At 42.9% G+C, this 23,012-nt stretch overlaps 1 protein-coding gene across 1 annotated transcript in view; it reads left to right on the forward strand.

Moving 5' to 3' along the window:
* Positions 1-23,012, forward strand: part of col8a2 (collagen, type VIII, alpha 2) — a 48,737-nt gene that overhangs the window by 17,556 nt on the left and 8,169 nt on the right. Inside the window, exon 2 of the mRNA XM_035182050.2 lies at positions 18,944-19,135. Within this exon, the coding sequence (XP_035037941.1) occupies positions 18,973-19,135 (163 nt within the window). The 5' untranslated portion in view covers positions 18,944-18,972. The remainder of the gene's footprint in view (positions 1-18,943; positions 19,136-23,012) is intronic.

A 23,012-nucleotide genomic window follows, 5' to 3' on the forward strand; every position in this document is an offset into this window, starting at 1 on the left:
TTATTAAGTTTACTTTTTCAAGTCTAAGCTGTTTCTTCCCCAATCTATGAAAACCCATTCCGTAGAATTATTACACCTGTTTTGGATTTTTGCAGACTCAAGTGCAGTTTTGTCACTATGATGGATCAATTCAATTTCGTCATCCTTTTCACATCCTCCATCCTTGGCATTGAGAAAAACTACCGTAAAACTATTTTAAAAAGAGGAGAGGCTTAGTGGGAAGAAGGAATAGTTCATTTACTAACCGTGTAAAGAAATACAACTTTGCTTAAAGGAATGATGGAATGTTTTACGAGCCTGCTTTCAAAGTTATTACCTAATCAGGGGTAAGGTCGCTGACATCGCACCCTACATGAATATGGAGGTGAAGTCCACATTGATTTGAGTGGCTCAATCATCAAGTTATATGATAAAGAGAAGGCCTGACATTATCTTATGAAATCTGTATTCAAAAAGCAATGGCATGAAAGTTGGATCTTGCGGCCTGAAGAGACTTTTCATGTGCATTGTCCTCATAGGAACAAATAATGTAAAGACTAAGAAAGCTAAGGATCATAGTCTCCTGCATAGTCATACAAAACTACTCCTACTAAGTATTCAATACCTAAAAGTACATGTTTTTGTGGTAAAGAACCTGCGCAGGCAAACATAGAGTTTGACAACAGTAATAAACTTGACCTTTAAGAATGACTGACATGAGATTTGACCTTGTGACTCTCTGAACAGCTTCATAATTGGTGACATCTTCTGGGTCATGGTGGGTCACAGCCCATACACAGTTGGAAGCGAGGAAGTGGTGAAGGTCTGGTGCCCTATGACTGACAGATTCATAACTCATAGACACATGCGGGTTGATAAATGTAGAAATAGAGAGCGGACAAGAAGTTCACAGTGAAGGTTTTTCTTCATTTTTACAGTGCTGTTGGGTCACTCTCCTCCCAGACACAGACTTTTAAATCCTTCCAGAGATGCTGGAGCATGAGGTGTGAATGGATAATGGAGTTTTTTTTTCTTTCTGCTCAAGTGAATATGTGTTGAGTGGAAAGCAGATGTAGAGCTGTCAAAGTGAATCGAGTACGTCAGCGTGGATGAGACGAAACAAAGGCCCTCCTTCATTTCCCAGCCACCTTCGGTCACTAGAACAGAGCTCAAAGTGGGCAGACAGAGGGCGAATTACTCCATCCGCTGTGGCAAAGTGCCGGTGCTGCTCCATACCGCACAACTCCTTCCCCTCACCCAGACTTTAATCTTCTTCCCACTTTGATATCAAAGACAGAATCACTAATGTGGGAGGAATGGAGGGAGGGGGAGAGAGGTAGAAATAGAGGGGAGTAATGGGGGAATAATTGAGGAATATGGCTTTCAAAGCTGTGTTATTTTTTGTGAAGCTGAGAGTTGTATTCAAGTCTGAAGATCAAACGGTGCTGGTGCTTTTTATGTTCTCAGACCACAGTGAATGAAGGAGCTGAGGTTTCCCACAGCGGCCTGCTCTGTGTCATCTGAGGAACCCGAGCAGCTCTCCCTTTCTCTGTCTCTACCTCTCTTTTCCTTTCTTTCTCCCTCCACTGTCTCTCTCAGTTCCAGCCATTGAGCTGCTGAGTCAGTGGTTGGAAGTCAGTCTGAACTTTGCATGGTTCCATGTAAGTCGTTCAAGTCCCTTAATTAGTCTGCACATGATATTTATTCCGAGAGTTAAAATGTCACAGTGTTGAACGTGCCTGTTATTTTGTATTATTTCAGAATGAAATAAGCTGCTTTACGACCGGCAATGAACATTTTCCTGAAATTTTCTGTAGGGACTGTATGTGAGTTAGTTGCTCCAGACATTTTGTGGAACTTTCCCTGTCCGCCCCCATATAAGATGTCCGGAAAATGTCCAAGTGAGCTCAGGTGAGAATACAGCAGGAAAAATTCTCAGCAAGCAAATGGGCGTGCTGATGGCGTTTCTACCACACAACAGGAAAACTGCAAAACTGAAAACTCGAGAGACCACGAGATTTGAGAGCTGTTGATGATAATGGCCGTTTGACTTCTGACTTGGGCAATCTCCTGCTGCGTTCTTCACATGAGAAAGAAAAAATCCCCATCTACCCAATTTTGCAGGGGTACTTTCCAGAGTCCATGTCTGAAAACGGCTTTAGAAAGACCACCTTTTCTTTGCAAATCATCAGAATAATCGCTAACTGACTCGTTCTCTGTATTTGTAGACGTATCAGGTGTGTAACAGAACATAAAGTCCGCTGTGTGTAAAACTTAACACATCATTAACGAGGGTGTATCCCAGAGGAAATGACACATTTTCCCAGATCTATGATCTCACTCTCACACGTAGTTCGAAGGCATCTGCCTGGGCAGGGCCAGATCACATATTCAAGCTAATCTGACTCACTGCTGCCTCCCCGCCATGTTCCAAGTGCACTTGGCCCGGTGCCCCCTTGCTCCACTTTGCGCTTGTTTGCAAAACTGACAACTTGTAAACAAACTTGGTGAAAGAGGCCACTCAAGGACCACTTCGCCCTCAAATCCGCTCTTCATCCTCGTCATTCCTTATTTTGGCGGGGTCTGTCATTAAGGTTTGTTTGGAGTAATAACACTGCTGAGGCCCCCGCCCTTGGAGGAATTTAGTTCACTGGAAGGACTGAACATGACTTCATGAAGATATACCTTTCACCCTGTCTTCCTTATTAATGTTCTTCCTGTGACCCTCTATGTGTCATACACTGAACACAGAGGAGTTATTGTGCTGGATTGAAAGTACAGTAATTCATTTTTTGTGGGTTCTTAAATCTGTTCAAACTGATTCCGTGGCCACTTGGAGGCAGTGCAAACAAGCTTTGAACATAACAGTGACCTTTTACCACCTTGCATGTTTACACAGCGTGTGCCACTACATTCACCAAGTAGTCTCTAACTTAATATGTCAACTGTTGGGCAGGTAGCATGCAGGTGGCAAGTTCAGGGCTTTTTCACAGGAGTTAGCTAGAGAAAAAGGCCACTATCTATAAAGGATAATATTACGAGTTGGCACACCAAAACAATGTTCTGGACATTTTTCTAAACCGTTGTAGAAGTGAGGCGATAACCGCATCGGTAATAATCTTCATCAATACTAACATCTCTCATCTCATTTTTGCCTGTCCAGAATACAACTCAGCGGCAGAGTTTTCAAACTGAAACAGGCCCTGCAGAGTTTCCAAACTTTTTTGTTTCATGCGCGTTCAAACTCCAGAGCAGTGTGAACATTTGTTGTGTTTTAAAACTGAAACATAGCGTGGATGTGGCCTGAGAGTAACTCCAGGCAATGGATGATGATTCTTAAGATAGCCCCTTTTAGGTCTTTAAAATAGTAGAACTTGTTGAGTTCAGATATAAAAATTGCTGCATCACTCATGTTCAGAACTGTTTTTTGAAGCACACATGCACCTGCAGGCTCTGTTTCCCTTTGGATTTGCTTGACCTGGATATAGACACTGTGTAGGGAGCCTGTCCTCCATCACCTCTCAGCAACTCCACCCTCTCCCCACTGCTCCTCCAGTGTCCAAGGATGTGTCTCATTCTCATGTCTGTGGTGTAAGTTTTATTCCTCTCTAACTCTCATGTTGCTCCCACCGATCCTCCCGTCCCTCCTCGCTGCCAAGCGGAGACAAAGAAGCTGCTTCAGCCCTCCTTTGGTCTGGTGATTATCTAAGCAAGAGCCCATCAATCTAAACTAACTCCAGACTCTCAAGAATGTCCCCTTCTTCTGGCTGCCAGCTCTGAGATGAACACGTACTGTATTTGATCTGGAGAATCAGCGTTAATGAACCACTAGATGCACGCAGACTCATGTAGCCTCCCGCAGGGTTATCGTGCGTGCTCTCCGTTGTGGTAGACTCGCTGATAAAATCTGACTGAAGCACCGAGCACAGATCCTACTGTTCAAACACAGGAAAAATTATTATTCCATGTTTCTTTATTTCCACTTACTTTCAACCATTTTCTACATAAAGCATAATTAGGCGGTTGTTATTGCGTCTAGCATTGCAAAGGTTGAATCTGCTGTTTTATTGGCTCTTGGCAGTCCTGCAGGAATTCCATGAGGCAGGTGAGCGAGGAAACGGAGTTCATTCAACACTACACAATTATGTGAATGTTTATTGTCATTAAACGCTCTTTCGTCTTTTTCTCCTCCTCCCTTCCTGATGAACCGTGCTCAAACTTGACATTCATGGGAAGAGACCAGACACTTTTACAGCCCATTAACAATAGATTTGTGATTTTTTTGTATCGAACAGATGTGCAAATAATTCCTTTTCACTAAATTAAATCATGCATGAGCTATACAGGCTCTCGTGTAGTAATCAGACATTTCAGAGGACTTTTGAAGTCATACCCACATTATATAACTTTGATGCATGGTTATTATCAACTCAAGCTTTTGATCTTCGACGTTACATCTTTTCTCATCACAGCTCAAACATCCCACATTTTGTGTCCGAGCACCTCCCGGTGACTGGGCCAAAGAGATAAGAGAGGAAGAATGTAGAGATATGGTTTTAATATGAAAAAAGGAGCACTGATGAAGTCAATCACTCAAACGGGAACTGAAGAGGGAGTCACCCCGATCGCGATTAGTGTCAAAAGAGCAGGGGGGTGTTGACAGGACGGGTGGGAAGGTCAGAGGGAGGATACAATGTCAGAGTGGAAGAGAGAGTGAGACAGAGAGATAAAGGGAAATAAAACGGATGTCCTCCTCCTCATCTGCATCGTAAGGTTTTAGGGAGGAAATACTGACTTAACCTCTGTATCTGCGAGGCATGCTCCGTCTGTCCTGCTCCAAGTTGGACTTATTTATTCCTCTTCTTTGTCTCCGTCTCAACTCCCACACATCCACACTTCAGTTTCTTTCCTCCATTCACCTGGATTCAGATTAACTGACAGGATGATGGACAGACATGATCAATGAGAGGGACAGTTACACAGTGACCTTGCTGTAGTGTAGGGGATACATCCATCCATCCATCTATCCATTATCTATACTTATCATTTGATGGTCGCTAGGAGCGTTGGAGCCAATCCCAATTGACATTTGGTGAGAAGTGAGGAAAACCCTGTAAAAGTCCTCAGCGTATCTGTCCAGCATGCAGTGACAAACAACCATTCACACTCACATTCACGCTGACGGACGATTTAGAGTTTCTAATTAGCCTTAACCCAAATTTGCATGTCTTTGGACTGTGGGAGGAAGCTGGAGTACCCGTAGAAAACCCACACAGACACAGGGGGAACATGCACACAGAAAGACACCAGCCGAACCGGGGATCGAACCGGGGCTCGAATCGGGAACCTTCTTGCAGTGGAATGACGGTACTCACCACCCTGATAAAAAACAAGCACACTACTTCTCAAAGAAAACACATTACGGCCTGTCTGCCAATGTGAGCTGCACCACTGCCTTTGGATTTGAAAGTGAGTCCTGCGTAAAGGCTGTGTTCTTTCTTTTCTTTCTTGGCATGACTGCAGATCTGCAGCATCTCATTTAGCCCCCTTTTTTTTTTGTTTCAGTGTACACACTATGATTATTAAAACAAGGTGCAACGCTTCTGGCCAACCAGCACGTCCCTGTCTCCCTTCCCTTCTTTGATATTTAACAAACACATCTGCAGAGCTGCACTGGATCACAAGCAAAATTGGCAAACGGCATGCCCAATTTGTCTTGTGTCTAGAATCAGGAATATCTCAGCTAATTAGTGTAAATAATCCAAATATGATTTCAGATGTTTTAATGAACATGTTGGCTGTTGTAAGCTGTAGCAGGCAAGGTTTTTGTTTTTTATTTTGTGATATTGCCAAATTTACATCGCCACCTGTTTCTAATTGACGGACCTGGAGAACAGGGAAACGTCTTTGTTACCTCTGTGAAGTAGCTGGTATGACATTCTTGGTTTCAAGGAGTTATAGACTACAATACACATACCACATCCCTTAGGGCTGTAGGTGTGTGAATTGTCTGCGTAAAGGATAAGTCTGGTGATGCTCTGTATCTCATTATCAGCGAAGACCAACAATTAATTGATCTTGACAACAAGTATTGTTCCATTTAGCTCCATTATTGAGTTGCAAACAACATTCATTATGACTAACATGAGCCCTATTGGTTTCCCCCTGTAGTTCAGTAGGAGGTACTTGGAACCAAATTGCAAGTGATCCATTTCAGCAGTTGATATGTCCGACACATATCTCAAGAACACCTCGAGGGGATCTCTTCAAATTTGGTCCAAATGTTCACTTGGCTCAAAGATAAACTGGTTAGATTGTGGTGGTCAAGGGTCAAGGTCACTGTGACTTCACTAAGCACATGTTTTGCCTTATGAACACAATGTCTCAGGAACAGCCCCAGGGAATTCTTTCAAATTCAGTACAAATGTTCTCTTGGACTCAGAGATGAACCGATTAGATTTTGGTGGTTGACTATCGAAGGTCACCGTGACCTCATGTTCTTGTGAATGTGGTACATCAAGAGCACTTATAGGGGATTTCATTACATCTGGTGCAGGAATTCACGTAGACTCAAGGATAAATTGATTAGTATTTTGAAGTCAAAGGTCAAGGTCAACTGACCTTGTGCATTTTTGTGACTAATAAATCTTTCATGAATATAACAATGCAATAGACTCCATAGAGACGATTTCGTATGTCAAATTCTTATTAGAGTTTGGTTATTTTAGTTTTATTTTGAAATCATTTGCAACATCTGAAACAGCATTGTCAATCTAGAAGACATTAACTTTACTGTCCAGCTTAGTTAAATGCAGTGTCAGGAAAGTCAGTCTGATACACAACAAACACACACACTGAGTTTAAATCAAACTACATCAGACACCCAGTTATATAGAGTCATGTAAAATAGGAGCAGACATGAATCCTCCACTTGTCCTCCTCTTCACCTGAGTGTCTCTCACTCCCCAAAGCTTCTTCTAATAGTGTCTGGTCTGACCTGTGTTGCTCTCTGGTGGCTCCTATAGCCTTCATAGGACCTAGCGTGGGCCCACAATACACTACTCAGATGGGACGTATCACCTGGCTTTTCTTACTGTTTTTACATGACCCCTGTGGAAGCACGTCTGCAGTCATCCAGCTTCCTTTATGCGTTTCATACTAGAAAAGCAGACTGAATATGACTGCACAGATGTAGCCACAGTAAAAATACCACTTATCACATGCTTGCTCCACTGACACTGCGCTGTTGTTTCAGCAGCCCTGCTAGGAAGTACATGGAAATTCTTGAAAGTTATTGCTTTGTATATGAGGGATGACTGGATATTCACTGTGCTTTTTCTGTGCTGTACTCCACATATGTGTCGGTGGCTTACATTGTTTCACTTGCGTTTTTTTTTTAAACGTCTTCTCACGCTTTGTTTAACGCAATGATCTGTATTTTATTTTTCACCATAGTTCTGATTTTATTCTCATTTTCTAATGGTCACTCCTCCCTTCACTATGCTTTGTAAATCTTTCTTTGTTGCTTTGAACCTTTCAGCTTCACACAACCTGTATAGACAGAACTTGTATGCACACACACACGTTCACACACACGTACACGCACACACACACACACACACACACACACACACACACACACACACACACACACACACACACACACACACACACACACACACACACACACACACACTCACAGACAGAGCGATGTTTATCCAGCCCAGCAGTGGATTTTGGGAGGTGTGAGGCCAGAACTGGCAGGGTCCTTTTACACAACCAGGGCTCGTAGCCAGCAGCTAATAAAGACTTGCATTGATCCTGATGGGTGGGGTGGGTTTCAGGGAGGACCACAGTCAGAGGGGGCGATGCTGCATGCTGGTGGTCTGGTTACTATGCATGCATTTGTGTGTGTCTGTGTGTGTATGTGTGTAGCCACTCTGTGGGTTCTTTTCTGTTGGCCAGCCCTGGAGACTGAAACACCCAGCTGGGGTCAGCGGCGTTTTAAGTGAGTGATCAGTCAAGCGGAGGCCAATGAACAGCTAATGGTCCACAACTGGGATTCAAACCATCCAATGAATTTCCATTCAAAACATAGTGTGAGGTGGAAGGGGAAACAAGTTATTTCTGAAATGAGAGCCCCCCGGAGCAGAGATGTAGTGGGAAAGTTCGCTTCAGAGTAGTGTTACATATGCATCGCTGGTTTGCTCAATGCACTGCCTGTTTGATCCAATCTCTAGACCATGTTGTATAAAGACTTATAAATCACTAGCACACTATACCAACACTGCACTTAACTTTACACTATTGGATTGACAGGAACATAGTTGCGATGGTGTCCAAGAACTGGCAGCCCATCACTTTGTGTTTGATCCTGAGATGGCCCTGTGTCCCACTGCCTGAGGACTGGAGCAACAAGCGCAGGTTACTTGCGAGCTCATTTCCTGGCAGTTGCGATATTGTTTTTGAAAGCTCACAATGCATTTAGTCAATCCCTTTTATTGTTGATTTAAAAGAGTTTGCACTTTGCATTGGCCTGGGGGGAATAAAGAGCAGAGAAACTTGAGTGATTGTTTTTAACGATTTCCTAAATGTGTATTTTTTTTAAGTCAAACTGTGTAATGACAAAAACAAACATGTCCAGTTCTTTTTCTTCTTCAAATGAAAGATTCATTCATCATGAGACACACTCTTGGACCTTCCGATGCACTCAGTGGTTTTGCAGCCACAGCCTTAATTGGTCTGGTATGGGCAGCTAATGAGGGCCAATGTTGGTTAGCATTAAATAGACATTTCTGTTACTGACATTACCGAGTCAATTTGCAGTGAGTCCTCATGTTTTTGTGGAACATAAAATGTTTTCATACTATAAATAAACATTTCAATAATTAAAACAAAAAAGTAAACACACCATACTTCACCAGGAGCCTCCATCCTTCCACTCGTTCTCTGTTAGGCCAATTCTATTAAAAACGTTTTAATTAGGCAACCTAAGAAAACCTTTAAACATAAATGGGAATTCAGTGTGTTATTATTATTATTATTAACTTGTAACTGTACTTGTGGCCACGGTGGCTTTTCAGTAGTGATGTAGCCTCGCTTATTAAATGGAAATTCAGTGGTGGCCATTGGTAACTGCAGCATTGTTTTTGCTCAGCACTTCATAGAGTTCCAAACCATGTGTTGTTAACATTAACTATAAACAGATATTTCTCGAGTTGTAATTTTGCCAATTTTATTACCAATTTTATTTAGTCAAAATCAGTCAATGGCTGCCTGCTTTAATACAACATTTAACACTGCTTTGCTTGATAGGTTTAGCTCGTTTTGGTAAATGAACAAATAAAGTTTCACAGGGAAAAATTGTATTTATAGTTCATAGAGTAAAAGTAGAAAGTGTTGACCCTAGGGTACTGTATTGTCACCAGCATCCAAATATTATTATATATAGTAGATAAAACTTAGGTTAGCAGTTAAAAAAGTGGTATATATGGTATATAAACATGTGGAAGAGTAAGTTTTAAACCTTTGGGCACTGAGCCTCTTTCCGTGTGTATCCTGCAGAAAGTACGCAGCTGATACTATGGATTTACAAATTGTTGGTTTGATATTTCATATGGGAATATGGCTCCAAGCCGGGGTCGAGCGGGATTCCTCTCTTCCCGGTCTTTTGTCTGCTTTTGTGGTTGTCAGGGCCGCCGCCTGTGCCAGAGAAGCCCATTCAGATGGAGCCCAGTCAGTCTGTAGTCCAGTAGCCTCCAGCACGGAGGCATTTCAGCTCCTTCAGGGGGATTTGACAAAGATTTCCTGCCCCTTATTAAATTATAATCTCCCTTCTACCTCTCCTTCTCTCCCTCCTTCCCTCCACTTCGGACAGAAAAATAGGCCTCCCTCTCTGTTTCGCTGCCAACTGATGAGTGTGTTTGTGCGTGTGCGACGCGTGCATGTACGTGTGAAGCTGCCTCGGCTGCCAGCAGCAGGAGTGTGTGAGATGATTGGCGGGGCACGCATCTGAAGTGGGTCAGCGGGGAGATCAAGAGCTAAAGCTTTTACTTTCAGCTCCCTTTCATTCCTCTCGTCCATCTCCCTGTTTTTCTTTCTGCCTGTCGTAATGATTTCATGTCTCCTTCACGGCTTCATGCTTTCTCCTCCCCTTCTACTGCTTCAATCTCATTTAGGGTCTTAATCCGCTTCCCTCCTTTTCTTCTTCCTCTCCCTATCCCTTGACACAAGTTTCCACCTCCCTCCATCACCAGTCGTAGCCTTTGACAATGTGATCTGTAATAGCTTAGTGTTTTCATGGAGTGTCAAACTGTGGAATCCTTTGGTAGAAGCAGACTACAAGAGGACTTTTCTGGGCTTTTCCCTCCTGGAAGTTGGCCCCAGCTACGTGCAACTTGGGAGTTTTTCCAGTCCTGGCAAAACAGAATGGAACAATTGATGGTGTGCGATTGTTCCTGCATGGTTTAGCCCCGCTACTTCAGCGCCCCAAAACATTTCTTACCTTCAGAGAGCCGAATCTTGAATAGACCCATGCTCTCCCTCGCCACATGGGCTTTGGCTCCTTGCCACAGCCAGCTTCGCCTTGGAATGAACTGCCACCATGGATATTTTGACACACAGTCAGGAAATAACAAAGCTGTAACGCAAAAAAAGCTCACAGAAAATTGCTGCTTGTTTTGAGCTCTTTCCCTTGTCCTGACTTTTTTCTTTGTGTTCCCTGGCCTGTGTGCGGACTGCACATTTCAGAGGCCCCCATTCTGGCAGACGCAAAGCCACCCACCCAAGGAAGGGAACAAGGGAACAGCTACTTGAAGACATGGCATAGACATAACACAGACCAAACAAAACCTAGTACATTATAGAGCCCCACAGGATCCTGCATTCAATCCAACTACCGACCAATAGACTATTCACTTAAACCTACCCCCAAACAGGGATTATCAATTCATGCTGTATATAGATACAGCAAGTTTTACTTATCCCCGAAAGACAAAATGCATGGGTCTCTAATAGACCATAGTACAAAGAGTTTTGAGTATGGCTGTAAGGAACAGATTTTAATAGATTTAACTGTGTTTATCTGCTTATATACTTATATACAATGCTCGAGGACCTACAGATAGAGCACATCAAATAATTTATGTTTTCTTATGTTATCTTAGCCGAAGCGTCTCGATCGCCACCTGGTGACTGACTACAGTATAGGTCATAAGTCCCACCTCCTCCATGTCAATGGGTGGGACATAGACCAAACTAAATAGTCAAAGTACATGCAAAATATTTTTTATATTTTATTTATTATATATTTTTTTTATATTTATTTATTATTTATTTTCCCAGAGATTTCACTCCTTTTTTCTCCTGTGTGCTCGTTTCTTCTCACCAGACCTTTACCGTTATTGTAAATTAAGAATAACAGAGCTGAGTGTACGTCAGTACCAGTGGACTTACAGAGGGGGGGAGGGGACGACTTGCTTGGTCAGGTCTGGGCAGAAAACAATAAAAGTATTCACACCAGAAATGAGCGGCGCAGCGAGCTGGAGGCTTAAGCAGGAGAGAATATGGGGAATCGAAGAGAGGGAAGAAAGAGCTGGGGTTGCCAGTGGAGTTGCAGTGATTCTGATTTACAGGCGATTATGTTACCAGGGGTCCTCAAAGTTTTCCCTTTTCAGGTGAGGTCATCTCCGCAGTGCCCCCTAACACACAATCCTCTATGCAGTAATATATTCCAATACTGGAGTCTCAGTGTTTGTGTTAATTTCAATTTTTTTTCATGTGATGGGGAAAATGATACTAGGTCAGTAACGTCGGTTGTGGGGAGTGTGGATGTGTGCTTTCAGTGGCCCGTCTCGCTGCATTGAAAAGAAGAACATTTATTGGCCTGGAAAGGTGGAAGCAGTTTGGCTTTTATAAGATTATTTTTGTACTCTTTCCTCTCGATTACCTAATCAAGCGCTCATATTGGGTTTAAGGCTCACCGACGGGTCAGACGGAAAGGTATAGCTGTGTCTGTCTGCCCACAGGTTCTTGCTTTCTCCCATCTTCGGCTCCCCCTGTTCTGCACTATGAAGCAGTCAGAGTGAGGCTAATTTCATTATTCACTGTTATTAACCTACAGGACCTCACACATGTACGGTTGCCATGTGTGGTTTAAGATGACCATCAGTTATTCTTCAGCCCCAAGCCATAATATCATATATATTATTATATTATATACATATATGTATGTATATCATCTTAAACCACACATGGCAACTGTACATGTGTGAGGTCCTGCAGGTTAATAAAAGTGACTAATTAAATTAGCCTCACTTTGACTGCTTCACCCTTTGTCCTCGAGTGTAAGCGTACACTTTCATATGCACGCTCCATCTCCTCCCTCCATCTTACGATTAGCACATCTGCTTCTGCACTTAGACCCGGGCCCAGGGGTATTAAACGGCTTCCTCTGGATTAAGTCATCAAGAAATGAAAACCCTCTATCTGACCTCCTCGCTCCTCTCCCCTCCTCCCAGTGTTTTCTTCACACCCCTTTAACCTGCCTCGCGCCCCCCATTTTCCGAAAACTACATCCTCCGCTTGGTTTTTGCTCCTCCCTCTTTAACCGTTCCATCGGCATAAACTCAGCACAAAACACCTCCAATCCTTTTCACACCCGCTCTGACCCTCCGGCACGTTATAGGAAAACACAGCCCTGCTCCACAGGCACCGTTTCCTGAACTGACGAGTCTCCTTTGCTTCGTCCTCTCTGTGTTTTACTAACTTTTTCCTTACAAGAAGCAAGATTAGGCCTTTTTCAGTCCTGTCTTCCTGTTCACTTTTAGTCGATTTTTGACTGTCATCTTCTATTTTGTGTCCTCTCCATAATGGTTAAGACAGATGAAAACCAAGGGTGCACAATCAGTTATCAGTTTCTGCCAGATGAAGAGCTAGCACTGAAACATCACAAATAAATATATCACCGCATGACAGACGGTGTGCAGGAGTGATTCCAATAACGTTTGCACAATCTGTTAAACCATTTCAGGGGAATCCCAGGGATCAATAGAAGTCAAGAAGTAAAACAGACGATAGACGTTTAGGTAGGCATGACAGATTCACAAAATATGATTAAACATGATCCTGCACTCGAGCGTGCAAGTGTTTGTAGTCAGTTTGTCCTTTGTGTGTCAACTCAGATGTATATCATCATTATTGCTATCCACAAAGAAGAGAGAGAGATGGATGAAGTCTCTGTGTTGATTCTCCATCATTCTCCACTTTCCCTGATAAATTCTGATAAATGAACATGTCACATTCTGTAATGCTGCTGTAACCACCTCTAATATTTTATGGTTTCCCATAAGATGTTGGGGCGTGAAGTCGTAGCTCTTGGAGAAGTTCATCCTGTAGGTGCTTAATGAGGCTAAGTTTAGGGTTGTAGGCCAGCGACGCCCAGCAAACTGGGAAATCACTTTCTATATGGACCTCACTTTGTGCATGGGGACAGCATCATGTTGTAACACATTCTTGATGTGGGCCGAACTGGGACTCAAACCAGGAACCTTCTTGCTGTAAGACAGTGCTAACCACTGTACCACTCTGCCGACCTTATATTACACTCCACTAAATATATTTGCTTCGTTGACTACTTGGGCTTTGGGAACTTGCGAAGAGCATTTGTTATAATTTTTTCAAACAAATGATTTATCATTGAGTCGAATAAAATAATTAAGTTTGATTAATCAGTGCTGCAGTCCTAGTTGTTGCAATGAGATTTGCCTTTATTGGAACTAAATGGCCTCACTATGAACAGACCCCAAACAAAGTATATAAATGGTGGTGTCCACATATATTTCACCATGTAGTTTGATTATGATGGAAATTCTGATGTGTCTGTATATGTACATACTGTAATTATATGTGACTAAATGTGGTCACGTAAGTAAACAGTATACATCACGTCTTGACTTGAAAAATAATCATTAACAGTGCTTCTAATGACTCTTATTTACATGATGATTCATTGGAAACACTTATAAGAGAACATAGGAGCTTTTATTGTGGCGGGGCAGAGCAGGACAAGTTTTTCCCGAAAAGAGACCAAACAAAATCTTTACTACACTTTCCACATGGTGGCAACAGACGTGACACATGTTAACGTCTCACCACATGCATGAGGTCTGTGGCTGAAGGAGAGATTAACTCATTGAAAAGAAGGTGATTCTCTAAACAAAACCCCACACGGTCGATTTCCCCTCACACGCACACTCAAAACCCGCTGTTTGTGTGTTGGGTAACTGCTGCGCTCACTTTCTCCCCTCGCTGTCGTTCCCTCGCTCCCTCTTGTATAGAACAAGGCGTAGTCAATGGTCAATGAAGCTCTGTGCTGCTCTGAAGTGATATATCTGGAGTGAGTCATATTTGGGCCTGCTTGTGTATGTTTCAAGACGTCTGCAGGTGCACGTCTTTGACTACAAATCTGTGAAATCTGCTAATACTTGTACGTCTAGACTACAGATTGAATAATGAACCACAGATGTATAAATTGAATTTACTTTTGAAGTGTGCTCTTTCTCCCCCTCCAGTGCTGGGAACTCGTTGTTGCCGTGAAAGGGACGCTTCCAACATTCGCTTGTTGAATGTACTGTAAAAGTTTTGGTAAAAGGAGGATGGTTGTGGGTGAATACCAGCCGACCGCTGGTGGATGCAGTTAGCAAAGGTTACTGTCGTAGTTGTGGTGAAGGTTTGTCACGGCTGTACGAGTCAGCGAAAATGTGCGGTCGGGGTTTTAATTGCGCCCTTTAGCTGCCACCATACCTACGTGACCATGGAGCGTGGTTGTTGTTGAACTATTTGCTGTTTTCGCAAAAGCTGGTATTTCGTGTTTCATTATGCTCAGGTGACGATTCCTCCACTCAATCAGCGGCTCAATCGTTCGCCACAAAACCAACCGTCTTCTCTTCCCTCCGTGACACTGAAACCTCACACTGAGTCTACCTATAAACTCTCTGTGGCACGTGGTTTAGGAAACGCTCGGCAGTCTGGACCCACACATGTGCCGCTTTAGGGAAATGAAGGCACCTTCAACCTCACCTCCCCAACGCTGCTGATTTCATTAGCGGGCAGACCGAGCTGTCGGGAAAGTGTGCGCTTGGCTCGGGCTCAGCTGCGGTGTCTGTGTCTCTTCTGCCTGTCTGAGAAGGCCACTTGAGATGCTGCTGAGTGTGGCTTTGGAGACTGTTGAGTCTGCTTTGGCCGCCCCGAGGCTTTTGCAGAATATGCGTTTTGGGCTCTGTTAAAATGGCGTCCAACAACATGTTCAAGAGAAGTGACGACTGCAAGTTTTGGAGTTGGGTTTTGTGTTGGTGAATCGGATTACCGGGTGGTTTGGAGACGGATCTGTGAGGCGGACCGTGTGTGGGAAAGTGGGATGTCTGTCTATGTTCTTCATGTGCACTTGCCAACATGTGTCTTTGTGTTTGGTATGGGTTATGAACGATGGATTGCTGGAAAGGCCCACCAGGCACAGGCCGAGACGACCATGGACTGAGGAGGCCCTTTTTATACTATCCAACCAATATCATCACTACACATTACACTTCATCGGGTCTGATTATGGTCCTGCTGCAAATCGTCACTGAAAAATTCATACAGACATATGATAACTTCAAATAGGAAAATTATATGTTGCCATTTTTTGCCTATTAGTAGTATTTGGTAGTATTTTCATAGTATTTGAGTGTCTTACTCATTTGAACGTCATTTGGAGCCAGAGTCGAGGTGGTGGTATCGTATCCCTTTGCTCCATGTGCTCGACCAATCAAGAGTCAGTCTAAGCTGTCAATCCTCACGTTTACCCCAGTTTTTATAGCATCAACTAACCAAGGTCATCAGAAACACAACACTTGGACATACATCAGTGTGAGGTGCATTCTGACTTTTTAGTTTGGATCCTAACATGGAGGAGTCTGGAGTTTATGACTTATACTGCTGCCAGCCACCAGGAGGTGAGGAAGACGCTTTGGCTTCACTTTTAGGGAGCTGCCATATCGTCCATCTTTATATACAGTCTCTATAGTTCGTGCTAGTAATGGCATCAGACAAAGTGTTCAGTAACTGGACAGCTGCCTGGAAGTAGGAACAGCAAAGTCCTGACTTTAAGAAAGTAATGGTGGAGCTGGCGGTGGCCTTTCATACCTTCTGTTCAGACTCTCTGTTATTTCCTTATTAATGCTGCTTTTCTGTTCTGTTCTTGGGATCTGTTGCTGTAGTGTGTGTGTGTGTGTGTGTGTGTGTGTGGTGATTTCATTTCTCAGTAAAAAATCTGTTTCATATAAAGTGTCACTCGACGCGCCAGACGTGGATTTTTCGCTGCAACTTTGAATGCCGCTCACGTTTAATGACTGAGGGAGGCTTTGATTCGCCATTAGCTCCTCTCCTCTCAGACCGAGGGTTATTTGTTCTGGTTTGTTTTGAACGGCTGGATTTTTATGTAAAAAGGGGAAAAGGAACGTTAACGAGAATTTTCGAGACCCTACGCGCAACCACTTTATTGTGTACAGAGAGTGCGTGTTTTGTTTCACGAAGTGTTCTTGGTGTGCGTTGTGCGAGTGTGGGTCCAGCAGTGGTGACCAGGCAGGGAAGATTGCTTGAGAATTTTTTTTTTTGGGTCTCACAACGTCTGCAGAGCTTTTCAGCAAAAACATTTGATAAACAGATTGTGGAGGTCTGCGAAACCGCCCATCTGGGTCTGAGCCCGGCTCATGCAAAGCTTCTGTGTCTTGATGCGCGTCGCTATGGTTCTTCGAGAGACTTTGACGCCTGCAGAATGGTGGGCATCTCCAGCTGCCTGCTAAATTACATCTGCACCGAAACCACAGACCCCCATACCAGACGAGCCTCCCTGCCAGCCAGCCGGCAAGTCGGCCAACGACCAAACACCACCCTCCTGCTCTCCCTTTCTTTCGCCTGTTTATTTCTCTCAACATCTTCGCTTTTCTCGTGGATTTAGCCTCGGTGGGAAAAACCCTGATGTTTGATTCACGGCGGCAAAGACAACACAGCAACAGAAACAAGCATAAACAGACACCACAGACACACACACTTACGAGTAATTACAAATAAAATAACTCCGAAAGCTAAAGAGAAACACTTTGGTGAATGGCTGTAAAACAAGAATCTGACTGCTTAGCTATGCGGTTGCTGAGCAGTCACACACGGCCGGGGAGAGCAGAGCTGTTAAACAGACCTGAGCTCAGCACACATGGTGTCAATGAACACACCTTTTCCTAAGTACTTTAGATCTGAGGTCTGCTGCGGACTCCCAGATTACGCCCAATCCCTGCTTCCAATTAACTGCGCTGGGTAATTTCATGTCATTTTCAAATTAGGAAAATGTCAGATCGTTGGCAAATTAGAAAAAACGTCAACTGGTGTTTGTTTAACTCCCGTGCTTCTGAATAAACTTTGTGAGAGAGCTCTCCTCGACATAATGCAAACCTCAGCTGAGGCTATTTCTAAACCTGACCCCCCCTAACCCTCCCTCATACACACACACCAAAAATAAAAGAATATTCTATAAAACCGGAGAGATTAAGAATAAAGATTAGTGTTTTATGTGATTGGATCTGCAAACATAAACAAGTTAAGGTCTTGATATGGTTGAATAAAATACTGGATGAGGAGTGAGAGACAAGGACCAATAACATGACTGTTGACCTTATACTGTAAGACATTTATTTATATTGCCATTGAAATGTTACAGAGCATAGTCTGACAACATCTCCCATGATCCCACGCTGTTTCACAACATCATCAAACTCTGTCTTTTGTTGTTGTTTTGACTGAGAGACCCCTAATGGCCAAAGTAACATATTGTATGTTTAATTCTGCTTTATTCTAATAAGACAGAATAACTAAAAGGTGATAGTGTTGAATTGAAAATGCCGGAGTGGTGAGGTGTATCTCTTGTGTTTTCTCCATCCCACATATTTCTGTGACTTACTTGCTCCGTCCTGTCCGACAGGCTAATGGAGAGAAACTTGCAGTGAACCCTTTCCGTGCCTCACATACAGTAACCGTGGCATTCTTGGCATCAACTCCTGACAGGTCATCAGTCCGGAGAGAGCTGATGAAAACAGCTCATGGCAGAATTGGAGTGGAATTTTTCCCTTCTTTGCCATTTTCACACATCATTTCACCGGTTAAAGCCTGTACTGGAAAACGTACAGTTGCCCACTTATGGTCGACAAACACACTCACCCTCCTCCGATGGTTTCCTGTTCGCACCTGACCACGGTTGTGAAAATATTTAGCGGAGGACGATGTGGTCACTTCTTCCTGGGGTAAATTAAAGTAAACAGATCGGCCTGTCACAGCCTCTTAGGGCCACCTAGACCAAACAACTGCCCCGGCCAAGTACTTACCACATCCTGCTCCCTACCTGTGTGGCAGCAGGCTGCAGGGACTTACATGATACGCTTACATGTCATATTTGTGTGTTTTTGCATCTTGCGTTTACAAGTATAAAACTTTAGGGATCGCTCCAACTTATCCATCATCAGAGCTGGAGGCTGTGTCCACATTCCCTTTATATTTGGACATATATGTACCAAGCAGGTTCTAGGCTTCTGAGCAAGAAACATGTTTCCTTTGCTTCCCTTGGTTTGCTTTGGCTAAGTGTGTGTGGTTGGCTGACACAGACAGAGGAGGTAGAGAGAATGTCAGACCAAACCTTGGTAGATTCGTTCAGTGATTTCAGCTGATCAACACATGTTTCACCTTGCATCCTTCGAGTCTCTCAAATGAAGAGTTTTACACAAATGTGTGGTACTGTGCTGTGTTATTCAAAACGTTTATCAGGGTTGCTCTCTCACTCATTATCACTGCTATTTCTATGTGAACAATTCAGGTCTTCAATCAAAGCCAATGAAGCTCATATTAATAAACACTCCCTGTCCTCTTTCTCTGTCTCCTGCAGTTCTTTGTGTTTGACGCCTGAAGCCTGGGATGCTGGTGACCATGCTGTTGGCTCCTGTATGTGTGCTACTGATGCTGGGGGGGCGTGCTCTTGCTGGAGGCTATCCCCCCATACCCCACATGAAGTACATGCAGCCCATGATGAAAGGGCCCATTGGACCCCCGTTTCGAGAGGGCAAGGGGCATTATGTTGGTAAGTCATCCCTGTGGGTGTGAAGTATATGTGTGTGTCTCTTTTATTTAAAGGTCTTACTCGTCAACTCTGCAGGTCACTAGGTCCAATTCATTACACTCATTTTTGATCAAGGGAAACCTGGTGCTTTTAAGAACCAGTAGAGGTTTTAATAGGTTTTAAGCATAGAGCCACGTCATCACCCAGTGTTCTCTTTTCAGTTTTATTTCAAATGTTCAGTCTTCTTCGCAGATAACACACGACCCAAGCTCTGAATTTAAAAAAAATAGTCGTCATGCTTTGGTTGGTCTTATTGGTCTGGTTGATCATGATCCCGCCCTCAGCCCCTGACGTAAGAGGTTCTTTCTTCCAGACCAGCAAAATGTTGGAACAGAATCTAACCTCTCTTCTGGCCAAGAACCAGTTCTTTGGCTGTCGAAACACAAAGAACTGGTTCAAGATTAGTCTCTGGCTCTTAACCGGCCCATGAACTGCCGTGGTGGAAACTTTATAACAGTCCACTGGGTCAGTGGAAGCACTAATACTTTACACTGATTCTGTGAGATACAACCCTGTCTCTGTGTCTCTCTTATATCAACTCAAGTATTCTCGAACATGTTCACAAAATAGTCCCTGCATGGCCCAAAGTGATTTGCTGCAAACAGCATATTTCCATGCAGTGTCCTGTTGGCAGCAGCCTGAGATCTTTTTCCAGCTATTTGCACCAAAGTGAGCATGATAATTATCATATGATAATGATCAGTCTGCACAAAGTCTCCAAACCTATACAATAATAAGGATAAATATTACCTTCTTCGAACAAAGAGGTCTCCATCATCACAGTTTAATGTGTAACTGATAGGGAGTCCAGCCCATGAGCAGGACAGACTTTTGCACTAAAGCCACAGGTTTAGTTTATCGTTTCTTCTCAGGCAGTTGAAGGGCTCACGAACGTGTGGGTCCAGTAGCTTTAGACGGGTCCTAATGGAGGCCCGAGTGCCCACTGGGCCAGTTGTTGCTCCTGCCATCTGGATGGTGTTAATCCATTGTTTAACACATGCTCCTCAGCTGCAAGAAGAGAAGAGGGTGTGAAGGAAATAAAAATAGATTCAATAAAAGTCAGAGACGGGAACTGGGAGAAAAGCCGTGTGGCAATAATCATCCCTAAAAAATGTGCATTTTGTCACTGCCATCATTATCAAATTTGACTCAAGCTGCGAATGGGATTTCTGGATCCTATGAAATGTGCTTTGCATTATCGAAGGCCCCTTCTTCAAAGCGAAATGCAAAGCAAATTATTATTTCAGCGTTATAAAACGATGTTTGACGGTGGATTGAGATCAAGTTCACTGCTGAAATTGAAGATTTAAATCTCCCACAGAAACATCAAAGATCTGCTAAAATAATTTCCACACTGTTAAATTGTAATGTGGAGAGCAAAGAGGAACAAGATTTACTCTGGGCTGAGAGCAACTTAGACTTCATCTGCCTCACATGAGTGCACTGCTCTGCCACCCAGTGGTCACATGTGCACATTGCACATCTGACACATCCCACAAGAAAACAACTGCATGAAAAAACATATTCAATATATCATTTCAGCTTTTTTAATTTAATTATATATTTTATAGCTTACAATCGTCATTAGATCTACTGTGTTAGGTGTTAAATCAATCTCCTGCAATGGTCTTTTATTCACTTTTACAGAAATGTTGGATTTTTCATGTTGTAAATCATTACTATAGCGCTATCAGTCAGACCATGATTACTAAATACTACCCAGGATAATGATATTTAATGTTCTACATCTATGCAAATCCTCAGTCATATGGGTCGTGGTATCTCCAACTGCTGCACGAAAGCAATAGGACTTAACTTGAGTTTTTTTTAGATGTTTCACCTCCGATCTCATCTTTTGCATGAGAGGTAAAAAGTTTTCCAGAGCTACAAGCAAGTCCAGTAGCATTCGTATAGCACTTGAAAAGATTCCTAGTTTATTCCTATGAAGGTAATTCTCTGTCTACGTCAGTGAGGAGAATGTAACATATGATATTTAATGTGACAATGTGATCAATACTAATACATGAGTTCCTCTTCCCAGTTTCTCCTGTGGGAAACATTAAAATTCCAACTGACACTTTATCTACTGGAGTTTGGGTCAGACTGCAACCTTTGCTGCAGTTTTACAATTACTGGGCATAATCAGACAGATATATTTGAAAACACAACTATCACAACTTCTGTGATCACAACTGGACTCAGCAAGATGACCCACATCGCACCCATTCTGTTTTCTTTACATTGGCTCCCCATTAAATTCAGAAATCATTTTATGGCTCTTTGGCTCCAGCTCCCCCCGCGACCCTTCACAGGCTAAGAGGAATAGATAATGGATTGATGGATGGATTTTAAGGTTCTCGTTATAACATGCAAAGCGCTCCATTGCCAGACATGTATATATCTCTGACCTGTTGCTACTCCACATCACCAGCAGGTCACCTGTAGGTCATCTGACCAGGGCTTACTAGTTGCTCGCAAAACAAGCAAAAAACCTATTCCAGCATGCCTTCGCCTAAAGAGAGAGGGAGAAAAGAGGAAAAATAGAAAAGATGAAGTAAAAACCTCTAGGAAATAGAGTTTTTAATGTGTGCTAATGCATTGTCTGTTTTTTTTTCAGTTTTAAACTGTACTTTAGTGAAGCACTGTGTTGCTTGTTCTGTTAAAGGCGCCATATTAACTCAACTTTACTTACTTAAGACACGAAGAAGCCTTTATATTCTAAGCACCTATCTTTCCTCTCTGTGTGATATATTAAGGTGGTTTACAGCACAGAGCTGCATAACAGGAAACAAGACTGAGCCTTTAATGCTTATTGCACATTTCCACAAAAAAAAAAAAGAAAAAAAGAATTGCTTCTGTTGGATGTGGTGCAAAACTGCAGTTCGGCCAGAAGGTGTCCCCCTCACTTATGTAGACAAACCACAAGTTTAGACACGCTATGTAAAACATGTATGTGGGAGTGAAACCTAAAATGAGGCGACCCCAAAATCTCATTATTGTACAAAACCTGCGGTGAATGAAAGAACGGATGAAAGTTAGAGCGGGAAGTCGGTCTGTAATTTAAATCATGGATACTGACAATACACATATTGGATATTCATTTTAATATCTGCCACATTTCCCCTTTAAGGGTTTTGTTTATAATCTGCCTGATGGTTCAGCTTTTTCAGCTTTTTTAAGCATTTTAGCAGATTTTTGCAATAAAGTTGGTGAATAGAATAAGTAAAAACAATAGGAAGGATGACCACAGCCCCTAAAGTAAGATACAGTGTGTAGGGCCATAGACGACCACTTATATTAAATGTGCTTGTGTTCTCTGGAACTTTTTATTATAATTTTCAGGCTTAAAACCACTTGACGTGTCATGCTGCTCACACACGTCATGACTGTTACAATAAAACTCATAAATTCTATTATTGTTTTCTGTTGAGGATCATTAACCCTTTTCTGCATCATCTTGAAAAGGCTGCAAGTCTCATCGACTGCCACAAGGGGGAAGTAGTGGGCTGTGGTTGCATTCAGGGATCGAGTGGGAATTTGAACTTTCCTTGCAAGCTTACTTAAAAGGAATGGAAAGAGTAATTTATTGCTGCTGAGGTGCCCTCCAATAAGCATTAGGAGTAATATAATGTGATAAACTGTCACACGTTTATTTTGATATGGATACAAGTTTCAGAGGAATTATTCACACGACTGGAGGACTGAGCAGGCTTGGATTTCCCCCGGGGGTCGTGTGAGCCGCCTTGAAGAGTGACATTCAGGCCCAGTGTTTCTGAGATGAGGCAGTGGAACAACAAGTCAGCAGAAACTGGCTCGGGGTTGTTGTTGTGTTCTGCAG

Source organism: Hippoglossus stenolepis, chromosome 17, assembly GCF_022539355.2.
Source record: "Hippoglossus stenolepis isolate QCI-W04-F060 chromosome 17, HSTE1.2, whole genome shotgun sequence".
Classification (NCBI taxonomy): Eukaryota; Metazoa; Chordata; class Actinopteri; order Pleuronectiformes; family Pleuronectidae; genus Hippoglossus; species Hippoglossus stenolepis.